At 43.5% G+C, this 16,266-nt stretch overlaps 1 protein-coding gene across 4 annotated transcripts; it reads right to left on the bottom strand.

Annotated features, from left to right (window-relative positions):
* Positions 1 to 2: 2 nt before the first annotated feature.
* LOC110489190 (E3 ubiquitin-protein ligase synoviolin) lies at positions 3 to 16,103 on the bottom strand. 4 transcript variants are annotated; one of them, XM_036943438.2, is made up of 16 exons: positions 15,755 to 16,103; positions 13,604 to 13,755; positions 13,414 to 13,506; positions 12,957 to 13,109; positions 12,737 to 12,785; positions 12,213 to 12,316; positions 10,252 to 10,378; positions 8,228 to 8,327; positions 7,961 to 8,026; positions 7,677 to 7,793; positions 5,423 to 5,580; positions 3,492 to 3,641; positions 3,069 to 3,212; positions 2,605 to 2,788; positions 2,402 to 2,514; positions 3 to 2,265 (listed from the first exon to the last, which is right to left on the bottom strand). In XM_036943438.2, exons 1-16 carry the CDS (start codon positions 15,864 to 15,866, stop codon positions 2,066 to 2,068), a joined length of 2,022 nt encoding a protein of 673 aa, XP_036799333.2. In that variant the 5' UTR covers positions 15,867 to 16,103; the 3' UTR covers positions 3 to 2,065. The 4 variants fall into 4 exon arrangements, with proteins under 4 accessions (XP_036799333.2, XP_036799335.2, XP_036799334.2 ...); XM_036943440.2 differs by lacking the exon at positions 15,755 to 16,103 and adding an exon at positions 15,542 to 15,643; XM_036943439.2 differs by lacking the exon at positions 15,755 to 16,103 and adding an exon at positions 15,371 to 15,622.
* Between the last annotated feature and the right edge of the window lie 163 nt (positions 16,104 to 16,266).

Raw genomic sequence — 16,266 nt, 5'->3', positions numbered from 1 at the left:
GCTTTTTCTCTAATTTTGTGCAGTGAGCATTTTTTATTTTATTTTTGCCAAAATAATCCATCCACCTGACAGGTGTGGCATATCAAGAAGCTGCTTAAACAGTATGATCATTACACAGGTGCACAATCAAGGGCCACTCTAAAATGTGCCGTTTTGTCACAACACAATGCTACAGATGTCTCAGTTTGAGGGAGCATGGAATAAAATTGGCATGTTGACTTGAATGTCCACCAGAAATGTCAATGTTTATTTCTCTACCATAAATTGCCTCATGTCATTTTATGGCTGCACTCATGCCCAGTCGTGTGAAATCCATAGATTAGGACATTTTATTTCTATTGACTCAATTGTTGCATTTATATTTTTGTTCAGTATAATGTGTCTCAACACAAGTGAACAAAAAATCATTCTAGGTTGGTGCTCTTTTCCTCAGTTTAGGGCCGGAGACATCGCCTTAAAGGTCATTTCCTAGAGCCGACATGTGAATGCAGTCTCTGGGACTCCGGGAACATTACCTTTAATTGTCAATGCTATGGATTGATTGAAGAGCCCCTACACTACCACTATAGTAAATGTGAAAAAAACAAAGAGGGAACACAGAGGCGATAGGTTTTCCACCAGCTGAGTAGTTTGTGTTGGTCTGTCTTTTCTAGATAGCAGAGATGAATATTCGGCTCCTGATAGTGAACCCAGCCATGAATATTCGGCTCCTGATAGTGAACCCGTTGATGTAGTACATCCTGACAACAGCAACATTTCATTGGTTTATTCTGCAGTATGTACAGATCATCCTAGTAAAACTTTACAGTATGTACAGGTTAAATCAACCCACTTTCCTGTTATAATAACCCCGCCCCCAGCAAAATCTTGACAAATCAGAAATGACAAAAAACAGAAAGTATAATCTCATCACGCTATGGCTACACCCTATTCCCTAGATAGTGCACTACTTTCAACCAGAGACCTATGCACTACATAGGGAATAGGGGGGCCCATTTCAGACATTGCTTTAACTCAAAAAGGGTCAGGCCTCCATGTAACACAGTCTGACAAGCAGGACAATAAGGGGGATACATTTTACAGTGACGAAGAAAAAGCAACCGCTCACAGTTGGATTGACTCCACGGTAGAAGGAGAAGTGACCTGAGATTTAAAACACTTGTCCACTTTTCTGTCACTGACCAAGAAATCAGCTCTCAGGTAAGGTCTGTATTTGAAGAAGTCAAGTCAGGTCTATTTAAAGAAGTCCGGTCTCCGGTCAGGTCTGTATTTGAAGAAGTCCGGTCTCCGGTCAGGTCTGTATTTGAAGAAGTCCGGTCTCCGGTCAGGTCTGTAATTGAAGAAGTCCGGTCTCCGGTCAGGTCTGTATTTGAAGAAGTCCGGTCTCCGGTCAGGTCTGTATTTGAAGAAGTCCGGTCTCCGGTCAGGTCTGTATTTGAAGAAGTCCGGTCTCCGGTCAGGTCTGTATTTGAAGAAGTCCGGTCTCCGGTCAGGTCTGTATTTGAAGAAGTCCGGTCTCCGGTCAGGTCTGTATTTGAAGAAGTTCGGTCTCCGGTCAGGTCTGTATTTGAAGAAGTCCGGTCTCCGGTCAGGTCTGTATTTGAAGAAGTCCGGTCTCCGGTCAGGTCTGTAATTTGAAGAAGTCCGGTCTCCGGTCAGGTCTGTATTTGAAGAAGTTCGGTCTCCGGTCAGGTCTGTATTTGAAGAAGTTCGGTCTCCGGTCAGGTCTGTATTTGAAGAAGTTCGGTCTCCGGTCAGGTCTGTAATTTGAAGAAGTTCGGTCTGTGTGTTTGAATATCACTCCTCAGTATTGGGTGAAGAGTGGTGAAACAAAACACCTGCATATGGATCATAAGATGTCAGGCAGTTGAAAAATAATATGTTCCAACAACAAAAACGGTTGTTCCTTCTTCCTCTCTCTTGGCTGTCTGAGTTTAAACAGCACGAAAACGCAGAGCCCAGGAGGGGAAAAAGAGAAAAATAAAATACATCTCTTATTATTGATTGGTAATCAATAATGTATTGATTGATAAGTCAGTTCCCAGAATGCATCAGTAGGCATGTATCAGTGGTCAGGAGGAGGGGGTGTGGTCTCGAGTTTGCGGAGACGACGGCGCCTCAGCTCTGAAGGGTTGGGCTCTCCGTCTTCGCCGACTTCCTCTCCATCTCCTTCCTCTTCATCCCGCTTGTCTTCACTGTCGCCCAACGTGGTAGAGTCTGGCTGGGAGAAACCTGCGGCCCCATTCACAGCTTCAGGTTCAGCGGCTGGAGAGTAAGAGACAGAGGAGCGAAACAAAAGTGAGAAAATGTGTCTACAGTGTAAAACATACAGCTAGTCCGGATTCCTACAAAATGATTCATGTTCACTTCACAATATCAGTCAGTCAATAGGAGGACTTACCTGTACTGCTCTGAGAGTCATTCTCCTGGTTCTCCTGGGTTTCTGCACTAGTGGAGGGAGGAGATGATCCGCTGGCCTCGCCGGCAGCGCTGTTGGTTTCTGACTGAGGAGGACTGAGGAGCAGAGGAGGAGCATGATAATCATAGGCCAAACAATAAATGGAAATGTTGACCCGCGTAAAAATGAAAACGAGGCATCATTACGTGAGCGTGGCGACGGTAGTGAGGTAGTGGTGGATGTTGAGCATGGCAGCGTCCAGTAGAGTGTGGATGTTGTGGAGACACTGCAGTCTGGCCTCCAGGCCTCTACGGCCCTCCTGCTCCAGCTCCCTCAGCTCAGTCTCTGACATGGTGGACAGGGCCGGGGGAGGAGGGGGCATGGATGACACTGGGACAGAACACACAGCATGACAAGGTTATTCAAGATGCCAGCCTTGATACAGATTTGTGAACATCTTAGCCCTCCCTCAGCAACAGCCCTCCCTCGGCAACAGCCCTCCCTCGGCAACAGCCCTCCCTCGGCAACAGCCCTCCCTCGGCAACAGGGTAGATAAGAACAAAACTGTTGATAGAAATGTTGAAAATGGTGGCCCATCTACAATACTATTTTCATGATGGAGGCTTCCTTTATAAGTGAAGGAGTAAGTAGGAATGAATCCAGATCTTACCAAACGGTGGAGGTGGTGGCATAGTCAGCCATGGAGCTGAGGGGAACGGTGGGGGTGGGAAGGAGGGGAAGGGGAACCCAGGCATAGGGCCTCCTGGAGCAGGAGCAGCACCGACTGTACTGGCCCCTGTGGAATGACTGGTACCTGATTCACACAAGGAGAAATTATGACTTCAATGTTCACAGAATGTTAGGACAGACACTTTAGGGCTGGTCTTCCAGACCCAGAGGAAGTCTAGTCCTGGACCAAAAAGCATGCTCAATTGAGAATCTGTATTGAACGGACCATTTCATCATCTAGGTCAGAGAAACCTCTAATTGACTAGAATGTGAAGATTGGTCTGCGTCTACCCTCCCATTCAGAAAAGATAAGACTGACAATTTGACAGATGCCTTAGTACCAGAGAGTAGAAATGAGACTCACCAGCGCCCTGAGTCTGAGCTGCCTCTGTGGCCCCAGGGGCGTCTGTGGCCCCTGGGGCACCGGGAGCACCAGCAGGGGGAGCCGCTCCAGGGAAGGGGCCCCAGAAAGGAAACAGTCCTGGGGGGAAGTGGGGCATCATTCCAGGGCCAACTAGATGAGACAAGGGGACAAGAGGACGCATGTCAGTCAGCCGCTTGGGAGTCAACCCAGTTTACAGCTAGTAACTTCATGAAACTATTAGTGGGTTTCTATCAGATATCTACTAACTTCATGAGACTATTAGTGGGTTTCTATCAGATATCTAGTAACTTCATGAAACTATTAGTGGGTTTCTATCAGATATCTAGTAACTTCATGAAACTATTAGTGGGTTTCTATCAGATATCTACTAACTTCATGAAACTAAACTCAGAAGAAAAAAAGAAGAAACATCCCTTTTTTTAGGACCCTGTCTTTCAAAGATAATTTGTAAAAATCCAAATGACTTCACAGATCTTCATACTAAAGGGTTTAAATACTGTTTCCCATGCTTGTTCAATGAACCATAAACAATTAATGAACATGCACCTGTGGAACGGTCGTTAAGACACTAACAGCTTACAGACGGTAGGCAATTAAGGTCACAGTTCTGAAAACTTAGGACACCAAAATAAACATGCCCAGTGTCCCTGCTCATCTGCATGAACGTTCCTTTGGCATGGGCTTGTAGGCCTGTTGTAAGGCAGGTCCTCACCAGACATCACTGGCAACAACGTCGCCTATGGGCCCAAACCCACCATCACTGGATCAGACAGGACTGGCAAAAAGTGCTCTTCACTGACGAGTCGCGGTTTTGTCTCACCAGGGGTGATGGTCGGATTCGCGTTTATCGGCGAAGGAATGAGCGTTACACCAAGGCCTGTACTCTGGAGCGGGAGCGATTTGGAGGTGGATGGTCCGTCATGGTCTGGGGCGGTGTGTCACAGCATCATCAGACTGAGCTTGTCGTCATTGCAGGCAATCTCAACGCTGTGCGTTACAGGGAAGACATCCTCCTCCCTCATGTGGTACCCTTCCTGACATGACGCTCCAGCATGACAATGCCACCAGCCATACTGCTCATTCTGTGCGTGATTTCCAGCCAGACAGGGCGGCAGGGTAGCCTAGTGGTTAGAGTGTAGAGGTGGCAGGGTAGCCTAGTGGTTAGAGTGTTTGACTAGTAACCGGAAGGTTGCAAGTTCAAACCCCCGAGCTGACATGGTACAGATCTGTCGTTCTGCCCCTGAACAGGCAGTTAGGCCGTCATTGAAAATAAGAGTTTGTTCTTAACTGACATGCCTAGTTAAATAAAGGTTAAAAAAAACATTTTTTAAATAAAAATGGCCAGCAAAGACCCCGGATCTCACACCCATTGAGCACGACTGGGACCTGTTGGATCGGAGGGTGAGGATTAGGGCCGTTCCCCCCAGAAATGTCTGAGAACTTGCAGGTGCCTTGGTGGAAGAGTGGGGTAATATCTCACAGCAAGAACTGGCAAATCTGGTGCAGTCCATGAGGAGGAGATGCACTGCAGTACTTAATGCAGCTGGTGGCCACACCAGATACCGACTGTTACTTTTGATTTTGACCCCTCCCCCTCCTTTGTTCAGGGACACATCAGTTGTTGAATCTTGTTACGTTCATACAAATATTACGTTTGGCGAAAATAAACGCAGTTGACAGTGAGAGGACGTTTCATTTTTTGCTGAGTTTATTACTAGGTTCCTATCAGATATATAGTAACTTCATGAAACGACTACAAGGTTACTATCAGATATATAGTAACTTCATGAAACGACTACAAGGTTACTATCAGATATCTAAATATTTAACCTGTTCCAGTTTAACAGATGGAGCCATTGCGATATTTGACGTTAGACAATGGACGTGTTGCTCTGTGTGGTGCTACCCACCGTTCCCAGGGACAGGGACAGGGGCGTTGGCGGGTGCTGCCGGGGCAGGAGGCTGGGCAGGCACTGGGGTGGGAGGCTGGTTGGGGTTAGAGGCCCGGAGGACATCCATACGACATGTAGGACACGTCTGCTGTCTCTGGAACCAGGAACGAAGGCAACTGGGACACAAAATGAAGGAAAGGGTTAGTTAGCTACACAGAGTCTGGAACCAGGAACGAAGGCAACTGGGACACAAAATGAAGGAAAGGGTTAGTTAGCTACACAGAGTCTGGAACCAGGAACGAAGGCAACTGGGACACAAAATGAAGGAAAGGGTTAGTTAGCTACACAGAGTCTCTGGAACGAAGGCAACTGGGACACAAAATGAAGGAAAGGGTTAGTTAGCTACACAGAGTCTGGAACCAGGAACGAAGGCAACTGGGACACAAAATGAAGGAAAGGGTTAGTTAGCTACACAGAGTCTCTGGAACCAGGAACGAAGGCAACTGGGACACAAAATGAAGGAAAGGGTTAGTTTGCTACACAGAGTCTCTGGAACCAGGAACGAAGGCAACTGGGACACAAAATGAAGGAAAGGGTTAGTTAGCTACACAGAGTCTCTGGAACGAAGGCAACTGGGACACAAAATGAAGGAAAGGGTTAGTTTGCTACACAGAGTCTGGAACCAGGAACGAAGGCAACTGGGACACAAAATGAAGGAAAGGGTTAGTTAGCTACACAGAGTCTGGAACCAGGAACGAAGGCAACTGGGACACAAAATGAAGGAACGGGTTAGTTAGCTACACAGAGTCTGGAACGAAGGCAACTGGGACACAAAATGAAGGAAAGGGTTAGTTAGCTACACAGAGTCTGGAACGAAGGCAACTGGGACACAAAATGAAGGAAAGGGTTAGTTTGCTACACAGAGTCTGGAACGAAGGCAACTGGGACACAAAATGAAGGAAAGGGTTAGTTAGCTACACAGAGTCTGGAACCAGGAACGAAGGCAACTGGGACACAAAATGAAGGAAAGGGTTAGTTAGCTACACAGAGTCTCTGGAACGAAGGCAACTGGGACACAAAATTAAGGAAAGGGTTAGTTTGCTACACAGAGTCTGGAACCAGGAACGAAGGCAACTGGGACACAAAATGAAGGAAAGGGTTAGTTAGCTACACAGAGTCTGGAACCAGGAACGAAGGCAACTGGGACACAAAATGAAGGAAAGGGTTAGTTAGCTACACAGAGTCTGGAACCAGGAACGAAGGCAACTGGGACACAAAATGAAGGAAAGGGTTAGTTAGCTACACAGAGTCTCTGGAACGAAGGCAACTGGGACACAAAATGAAGGAAAGGGTTAGTTAGCTACACAGAGTCTGGAACCAGGAACGAAGGCAACTGGGACACAAAATGAAGGAAAGGGTTAGTTAGCTACACAGAGTCTGGAACCAGGAACGAAGGCAACTGGGACACAAAATGAAGGAAAGGGTTAGTTAGCTACACAGAGTCTGGAACGAAGGCAACTGGGACACAAAATGAAGGAAAGGGTTAGTTAGCTACACAGAGTCTGGAACGAAGGCAACTGGGACACAAAATGAAGGAAAGGGTTAGTTTGCTACACAGAGTCTGGAACGAAGGCAACTGGGACACAAAATGAAGGAAAGGGTTAGTTAGCTACACAGAGTCTGGAACCAGGAACGAAGGCAACTGGGACACAAAATGAAGGAAAGGGTTAGTTAGCTACACAGAGTCTCTGGAACGAAGGCAACTGGGACACAAAATGAAGGAAAGGGTTAGTTTGCTACACAGAGTCTGGAACCAGGAACGAAGGCAACTGGGACACAAAATGAAGGAAAGGGTTAGTTAGCTACACAGAGTCTGGAACCAGGAACGAAGGCAACTGGGACACAAAATGAAGGAAAGGGTTAGTTAGCTACACAGAGTCTGGAACCAGGAACGAAGGCAACTGGGACACAAAATGAAGGAAAGGGTTAGTTAGCTACACAGAGTCTCTGGAACGAAGGCAACTGGGACACAAAATGAAGGAAAGGGTTAGTTAGCTACACAGAGTCTGGAACCAGGAACGAAGGCAACTGGGACACAAAATGAAGGAAAGGGTTAGTTAGTGACATAGAAATCAGAAAACCAACAGGACCAGCAAAAACACTAAATGGGACAGAAATGACAAGTCAAATATCAAAAACATAATCTTATTTTCTACTTTCTGATACCGTTCTGTCTAAAACAGGAATAGTATAGTAAGTATCCAGAAAATACCTAGAGTGGAAGATATGGTTGCAGGGAAGTTTCTTGGCTCCAGTCACCATCTCTTCACGACAGATGATACACACGTTGTCTGAAGCCAGCAGATCTTCAGGAGTGGCATCTGGGTAACTGCAGAGACACACATCCAGTTCATTGACCATGGACTAAGTCCACGGATGTTTAGTCAATGTTTTTCATCCTAAAATGATGAAAATGGTAAGAGGAACGATTTTTTTTTCTCCCCCCGTTGTGGATACCCCAAAATAACAAACAAAACAGATGAATTGCACACTCACAGTGTATTCATGTTGCGGATGGCTCGCCGTGACATTATGGCATCCGTTACTGCTTTCTTGAACTGCCTAAAGAACAGAGGACAGAATCCAGAAATTCCGGTGTTCTAATGGTTACATCTGCCTCGTATAACAACAAAAAACGATAAGAGAAGACAATCCGTTGGCCAGGTAACATACGGAGTCGTCAGAGAGCCCTGGCTTCCGGGTCTAAGAATTTTAGAACGGTATCTTTTAATCTAGGGTTTAGAGAGTAACGGTGGTGCTCACCTCATAGCCAGGTACATGGGCCGGATGGCGAATAGGGGGAAGGTGTGCACCTTTATCATGATGGTCATGAACGCCATGTACAGGAGGACCTTGATGAAACCTGGGAGGGAAGAGTGGAGAGATTTTTTACTGAAGTGGGATGTTATACATACATACATACATATATATGACCAGTTTCCTGGACACAAAACAAGCCTAGTCTTGGACAAAAACATGCTCAATGAACATGCTTTTCATTCTAAGAAATGCAGCTTAATGTGAATTAACGAAGCTCAATGTGGACCCAAGAAACTGGACCTTTAAAGTTGCATAGCAAGTGTAGAGCATCTTTAGCAATATAGGTATCATACCAGTGTAGAGCATCTTTAGCAATATAGGTATCATACCAGTGTAGAGCATCTTTAGCAATATAGGTATCATACCAGTGTAGAGCATCTTTAGCAATATAGGTATCATACCAGTGTAGAGCATCTTTAGCAATATAGGTATCATACCAGTGTAGAGCATCTTTAACAATATAGGTATCATACCAGTGAAGAGCATCTTTAGCAATATAGGTATCATACCAGTGTAGAGCATCTTTAGCAATATAGGTATCATACCAGTGAAGAGCTTGGTGTAGAGACTATATTTAGTGATACAGGTATCATACCAGTGAAGAGCTCGGTGTAGAGAGTATATTTAGTGATACAGGTATCATACCAGTGAAGAGCTCAGTGTAGAGAGTATATTTAGTGATACAGGTATCATACCAGTGAAGAGCTCGGTGTAGAGAGTATATTTAGTGATACAGGTATCATACCAGTGAAGAGCTCAGTGTAGAGAGTATATTTAGTGATACAGGTATCATACCAGTGAAGAGCTCAGTGTAGAGAGTATATTTAGTGATACAGGTATCATACCAGTGAAGAGCTCGGTGTAGAGAGTATATTTAGTGATACAGGTATCATACCAGTGAAGAGCTCAGTGTAGAGAGTATATTTAGTGATACAGGTATCATACCAGTGAAGAGCTCGGTGTAGAGAGTATATTTAGTGATACAGGTTTCATACCAGTGAAGAGCTCGGTGTAGAGAGTATATTTAGTGATACAGGTGTCATACCAGTGAAGAGCTCGGTGTAGAGAGTATATTTAGTGATACAGGTGTCATACCAGTGAAGAGCTCGGTGTAGAGAGTATATTTAGTGATACAGGTATCATACCAGTGTAGAGTATATTTAGTGATACAGGTATCATACCAGTGTAGAGTATATTTAGTGATACAGGTGTCATACCAGTGAAGAGCTCAGTGTAGAGAGTATATTTAGTGATACAGGTATCATACCAGTGAAGAGCTCGGTGTAGAGAGTATATTTAGTGATAAAGGTGTCATACCAGTGAAGAGCTCAGTGTAGAGAGTATATTTAGTGATACAGGTATCATACCAGTGAAGAGCTCGGTGTAGAGAGTATATTTAGTGATACAGGTATCATACCAGTGAAGAGCTCGGTGTAGAGAGTATATTTAGTGATACAGGTATCATACCAGTGAAGAGCTCGGTGTAGAGAGTATATTTAGTGATACAGGTATCATACCAGTGAAGAGCTCGGTGTAGAGAGTATATTTAGTGATACAGGTATCATACCAGTGAAGAGCTCGGTGTAGAGAGTATATTTAGTGATACAGGTATCATACCAGTGAAGAGCTCGGTGTAGAGAGTATATTTAGTGATACAGGTATCATACCAGTGAAGAGCTCGGTGTAGAGAGTATATTTAGTGATACAGGTATCATACCAGTGAAGAGCTCGGTGTAGAGAGTATATTTAGTGATACAGGTATCATACCAGTGAAGAGCTCGGTGTAGAGAGTATATTTAGTGATACAGGTATCATACCAGTGAAGAGCTCGGTGTAGAGAGTATATTTAGTGATACAGGTATCATACCAGTGAAGAGCTCGGTGTAGAGAGTATATTTAGTGATACAGGTATCATACCAGTGAAGAGCTCGGTGTAGAGAGTATATTTAGTGATACAGGTATCATACCAGTGAAGAGCTCGGTGTAGAGCATGTAGACTGCTTTGTTGTCCCAGGGGTTGTCACTCTGAAGGTGAACAGTGTGGAGGGTGTACTTGATGAAGGTGGTGAGCACCATTGTCATCAGGATGGCATACTAAACAACAACAGTGTTATTATTCTGAGAAGTGTGCTGAAGTATAACCAACTGCTTTGATTCATCAAGACAATGAAAACGACTAATATATATATATATATATATATATATATATATATATATATATATATACACAGTGCCTTGCGAAAGTATTCGGCCCCCTTGAACTTTGCGACCTTTTGCCATATTTCAGGCTTCAAACAAAGATATAAAACTGTATTTTTTTGTGAAGAATCAACAACAAGTGGGACACAATCATGAAGTGGAACGACATTTATTGGATATTTCAAACATTTTTAACAAATCAAAAACTGAAAAATTGGGCGTGCAAAATTATTCAGCCCCCTTAAGTTAATACTTTGTAGCGCCACCTTTTGCTGCGATTACAGCTGTAAGTTGCTTGGGGTATGTCTCTATCGGTTTTGCACATCGAGAGACTGACATTTTTTCCCATTCCTCCTTGCAAAACAGCTCGAGCGCAGTGAGGTTGGATGGAGAGTATTTGTGAACAGCAGTTTTCAGTTCTTTCCACAGATTCTCGATTGGATTCAGTTCTGGACTTTGACTTGGCCATTCTAACACCTGGATATGTTTATTTTTGAACCATTCCATTGTAGATTTTGCTTTATGTTTTGGATCATTGTCTTGTTGGAAGACAAATCTCCGTCCCAGTCTCAGGTCTTTTGCAGACTCCATCAGGTTTTCTTCCAGAATGGTCCTGTATTTGGCTCCATCCATCTTCCCATCAATTTTAACCATCTTCCCTGTCCCTGCTGAAGAAAAGCAGGCCCAAACCATGATGCTGCCACCACCATGTTTGACAGTGGGGATGGTGTGTTCATGGTGATGAGCAGTGTTGCTTTTACGCCAAACATAACGTTTTGCATTGTTGCCAAAAAGTTCCATTTTGGTTTCATCTGACCAGAGCACCTTCTTCCACATGTTTGGTGTGTCTCCCAGGTGGCTTGTGGCAAACTATAAACAACACTTTTTATGGATATCTTTAAGAAATGGCTTTCTTCTTGCCACTCTTCCATAAAGGCCAGATTTGTGCAATATACGACTGATTGTTGTCCTATGGACAGAGTCTCCCACCTCAGCTGTAGATCTCTGCAGTTCATCCAGAGTGATCATGGGCCTCTTGGCTGCATCTCTGATCAGTCTTCTCCTTGTATGAGCTGAAAGTTTAGAGGGACGGCCAGGTCTTAGGAGATTTGCAGTGGTCTGATACTCCTTCCATTTCAATATTATCGCTTGCACAGTGCTCCTTGGGATGTTTAAAGCTTGGGAAATCTTTTTGTATCCAAATCCGGCTTTAAACTTCTTCACAACAGTATCTCGGACCTGCCTGGTGTGTTCCTTGTTCTTCATGATGCTCTCTGCGCTTTTAACGGACCTCTGAGACTATCACAGTGCAGGTGCATTTATACGGAGACTTGATTACACACAGGTGGATTGTATTTATCATCATTAGTCATTTAGGTCAACATTGGATCATTCAGAGATCCTCACTGAACTTCTGGAGAGAGTTTGCTGCACTGAAAGTAAAGGGGCTGAATAATTTTGCACGCCCAATTTTTCAGTTTTTGAATTGTTAAAAAAGTTTGAAATATCCAAGAAATGTCGTTCCACTTCATGATTGTGTCCCACTTGTTGTTGATTCTTCACAAAAAAATACAGTTTTATATCTTTATGTTTGAAGCCTGGAATGTGGCAAAAGGTCGCAAAGTTCAAGTGGGCCGAATACTTTCGCAAGGCACTGTATATAGCAGGCATATAGGAGTAAAGTGTCACATGACAGATTCAGAAAATGACAATTTATAGTTTAACAAACCTCAAATCCAAAGACTAGTTGGACAGAGGCCCCTCGGGTGATGATACTGTGACAGGCATGGTTAACAAACAGGAAGTCCAGGATTCCCAGCAACACCATGAGAGCTGTGTGAGAGAGACACAATGATTTAGATCATCTGTCCATTCCTCCCAGTCATTTTGACTGAACACACTAGTACAGGCCGAGATGTTCTTGGCCCAGATATGCCAGTTGCGTTATCAAGCTACAATGTCGATGTGTTGTTTTACTGATGTGCACCAGGTGCATCAGTCTGATATATTTGCCTATAGCTTTATTTTAAGAAACACACTTGGTACTAAAAAACACCAGTTTCACATGGCTGTGACTAAATCACTAACACTCCAATAAGTAGTAACAATTACAGCACTGAGATACACTGTAGGGTCTATTAAAAGACAGTATAACCCATACTGTACTGTAAACCACTGAAGGGCCCATTACAAAGATACTGAATTTCACTGGGTGGGCCTTTAACACCTTGAAGAGATATAACCCATACTCACAGAACACCCTGAAGTGGAAGACCCAGGATATATTAGGACTTCTCTCCATCTGAGTGAGAAGGTGGGAAAATACCATCAGAACAGACAGACACACACACATGCTTTCCTTTCACATTCATTGTCACTTTATAGATGGTAAACATGTTTCTTGTAAAGTAACAAAAATGTCTGAACTATGTGAAATATCTATACAAATGTGTTTAACATGTAACAGCCTCACAAAGTCAACCCTGTCCTCAGCCAGCCAGTGGAAGCACTTGATGAAGAGCAGCAGGGTGAAGAGGGCTACGAAGCGGGGAGAGAAGTCATCCCTGAACACGGTAAAGGCCAGACACGTCTCTGTGACAGCATACCAGGATCGCTCTATCAGATGCTGAAGGAAGAGGAAGTTGAATCTTAGTGATAACCTTTTTACACTATCGTACTGACCCAACCTGTACTGGCTTTGACATTTTGTTTTCAGATTTTCCTTTCCAGCGTCAGTCTAACAAATATGGTGGATGTGTAACCAAGACAACACAGCTCGGGAATGAGTAGAGGGTATGATGGTTGCCTAAGCAACAACAGCATTACATTACATAGAAGTCCACTGCATTTATTGAGAAATACAGATCTGGTAATCTAATAAACCAAGCAGGAGTAAACAAACGCTGAAATAATATATCATTGGTCCATACCTCCATCTCTGCAGCTCTCAGCTGTCCGAAGAAGATTTTACGCATGAACTTTCCCAATAGGAACACCAACACAAACGCCTGGATGTACAACACCTGGCACAAAGAGGAGAGGGAGGGAAAGCCACGTTACAGACCATACATCTGATAAACGTATCAAACAGGGGAATGTAGAGAACTAGTGTGTACTCACTGCCATACTGGGGCTACTCTTAGTGAGGTAGACCACAGTGGGGTAGAACTGGTGTTTGAGAAAGTAGGCATGGGCAATCACAGCGCCAGTCAGAGCCAGACTGGTGGCAGTCACCAGTCCTGCACGCACCATGGTGTAGGCAGTATCTACAGCTGTGTGGTAGGATGACAATCAGAATGTAGAGCAGGTTAGGATATTGTAATTTCATAATCCTGGCTGTTGGATAATCCAATTGCTTCCTTATATCTCACTAGATAGCTAACAAGTAACAGTCACTGAATAAATACATGTATGTTGACAGCTGCCTAGGGGCCAAGTGTAAACAGAGCAAGGTTTCAACTGTACAAAAATATAAAAACGTAACATGCTACAATTTCAAAGATTTTACAAAGTTAGTTCATACAATGAAATAAGTCAATTGAAACAATTTTCAGCTTCCATTGAATTGTGTACAGATCCTTGTGACACGGGGCTGTGCATTATCCTGAAACATGAGGTGATGGTGGCAGATGAATGGCACAACAATGGGCCATGAGATCTCGTCACGGTATATCTGTGCATTTCAAATTGCCATCGATAACCTGCAATTGTGTTTGCTTTCCGTAGCTTATGCCTGCCCATACCACCCCACTGCCACCATGGGGCACTCAGTTCACAACGTTGATATCAGCAAACCGCTCACCCACACGACACAATAAACGTGGTCTGCTGTTGAGAGGTCGGTTGGATGTACTGCCAAATTCTCTAAAACAACATTGGAGGAGGCTTATGGTAGAGAAATGAACATTCAATTCTCTGACAACATCTCTGGTGGACATTCCTGCAGTCAGCATGCCAATTGAACACTCCTTCAAAACTTGAGACATCTGTGGCATTGTGTTGTGTGACAAAACTGCACATTTTAGAGTGGCCTTTTATTGTCCCCAGCAAAATCAAATCAAACTTTGTCACATGGGCCGAATACAACAAGTGTAGACCTCACAGTGAAATGCTTACTTACAAGCCCTTAACCAACCGTGCAGTTCAAGAGTAAAACATTAATTTACCAAATATACGAATGTACAAAATGATAAAAAGTAACAATAAAATAACGAAGCTATATACAGGGGGTACTGGTACTGAGTCAGTGTTCGGGGGTACAGGTTAGTTGAGGCCATTTGTACATTTAGGTAGGGGTGAAGTGACTATGCATAGATAATAAACAGCGAGTAGCAGCAGGGTACTCAGCTTCTTGATATGCCACATCTGTCAGGTGGATATATTATCTTGGCATAGGAGAAATCCTCACGAACAGGGATGTAAACAAATGTGCGCAGGATTTCATAGAAATAAGCTTTTTGTGTGTATGAAACATTTCTGGGATCTTTCATTTTTGCTCATGAAACATGGGATCAACACTATACATGTTGCGTTTACATTTTTGTTGAGTCTAGATTGACATCTTCACTCAATTTAACCAAGCCTTAATTTCGTCCAAACTAAAACTGCATTGTTGATATGCCATATTTAAATCTACCAAGCTAGGTAGATGTATCGGATGACAAGTTAATAACAAGATAGCTAACAAGACAGCCAATTCATAGCTAGTTAACAATGCAATGTTATAGCTGAGGGGGTGTGTTAGCTAATATGGGTTGGAAGGTACAGCTAGCTTGGCTGCTCTTGCTCTGCATAGCCAGCTATTCTGGTAGTTAGCTGTACAGTAATGTTACTGCAGTGCGAAACTAATATGGACAGCTAGCTAGCTAGCTAACGTTAGCTACTCACGGACTCGATTTCGTTTTTGTCACGGAATTCACTTGTTGATCTTGTTCCAACGCCTTGATTGGGGCGTTCACTATGATTACAAGATGTATCAAGTCCCTCAACTATATTACGACCAATTACTTTCCCCTTCTTCAAGCATTTCGCTGTATATTTTAACTAACATTTATATACCCCAAGTCCCAAAGACGCCTGAGTCTCCGATACGTGTTTATCTTTGGCTTGCTCCTCCGAGTGGCCACCTCACTTCCGGGGAAATCCAAAATAGCAAGAGAGATTGAAATGAAGTGTGCAGAGAACAAACCCATTTTCACATTATTTAAAGATAGAATTGAAATATTTTTTGAAATGATCAGTAAATGTAAAAACAAAAAAAGCAATACGCACCACACAAGTATTTAACAAATTGAAAATGAATCTTGATATGTAAATACTCCCTCCCTGTCTGTTTTAATGCACTCGTTTGTATATTTGTTTTTTTTGTATTTGTTGTGTTCATAATACATAATAAGAGATTGAAGTGTATATGCACTCGATGGAAACCGTTTGTTGGCTGTTAAACGAAGAAAAGCAATTAGATAACAAGCTGACGTTGCATTCCAATAGAAACGGTGACACGCGATTTACAGAATTTCCGTCGGTGTTGCAGCGAACTACCGTTAGACTGTTATCAATGGGAGTGCATGGGTTTTCACACCAGCGTACCCCGGTTTATTTTTTTGGGCATTGGATTTGTACCCTGGTGACAGTTAAGACCATATTTTAGTAGATATACGGTAACTCAACGCGGACCAATAGATGAACAGGGATATATATTTTACCAATGGTGGTCTGGCAAGTTGATTTCCTACCACGTACTAGCGCCAATCAAATGATGGGTTTTATTAACCGTAATAGAC

Source organism: Oncorhynchus mykiss, chromosome 14, assembly GCF_057628025.1.
Source record: "Oncorhynchus mykiss isolate SJ-2025 chromosome 14, ASM5762802v1, whole genome shotgun sequence".
NCBI lineage: Eukaryota > Metazoa > Chordata > Actinopteri > Salmoniformes > Salmonidae > Oncorhynchus > Oncorhynchus mykiss.
Note: the sequence above shows the minus strand (reverse complement) of the source record. Positions and strands in the feature narration are given on the sequence as shown.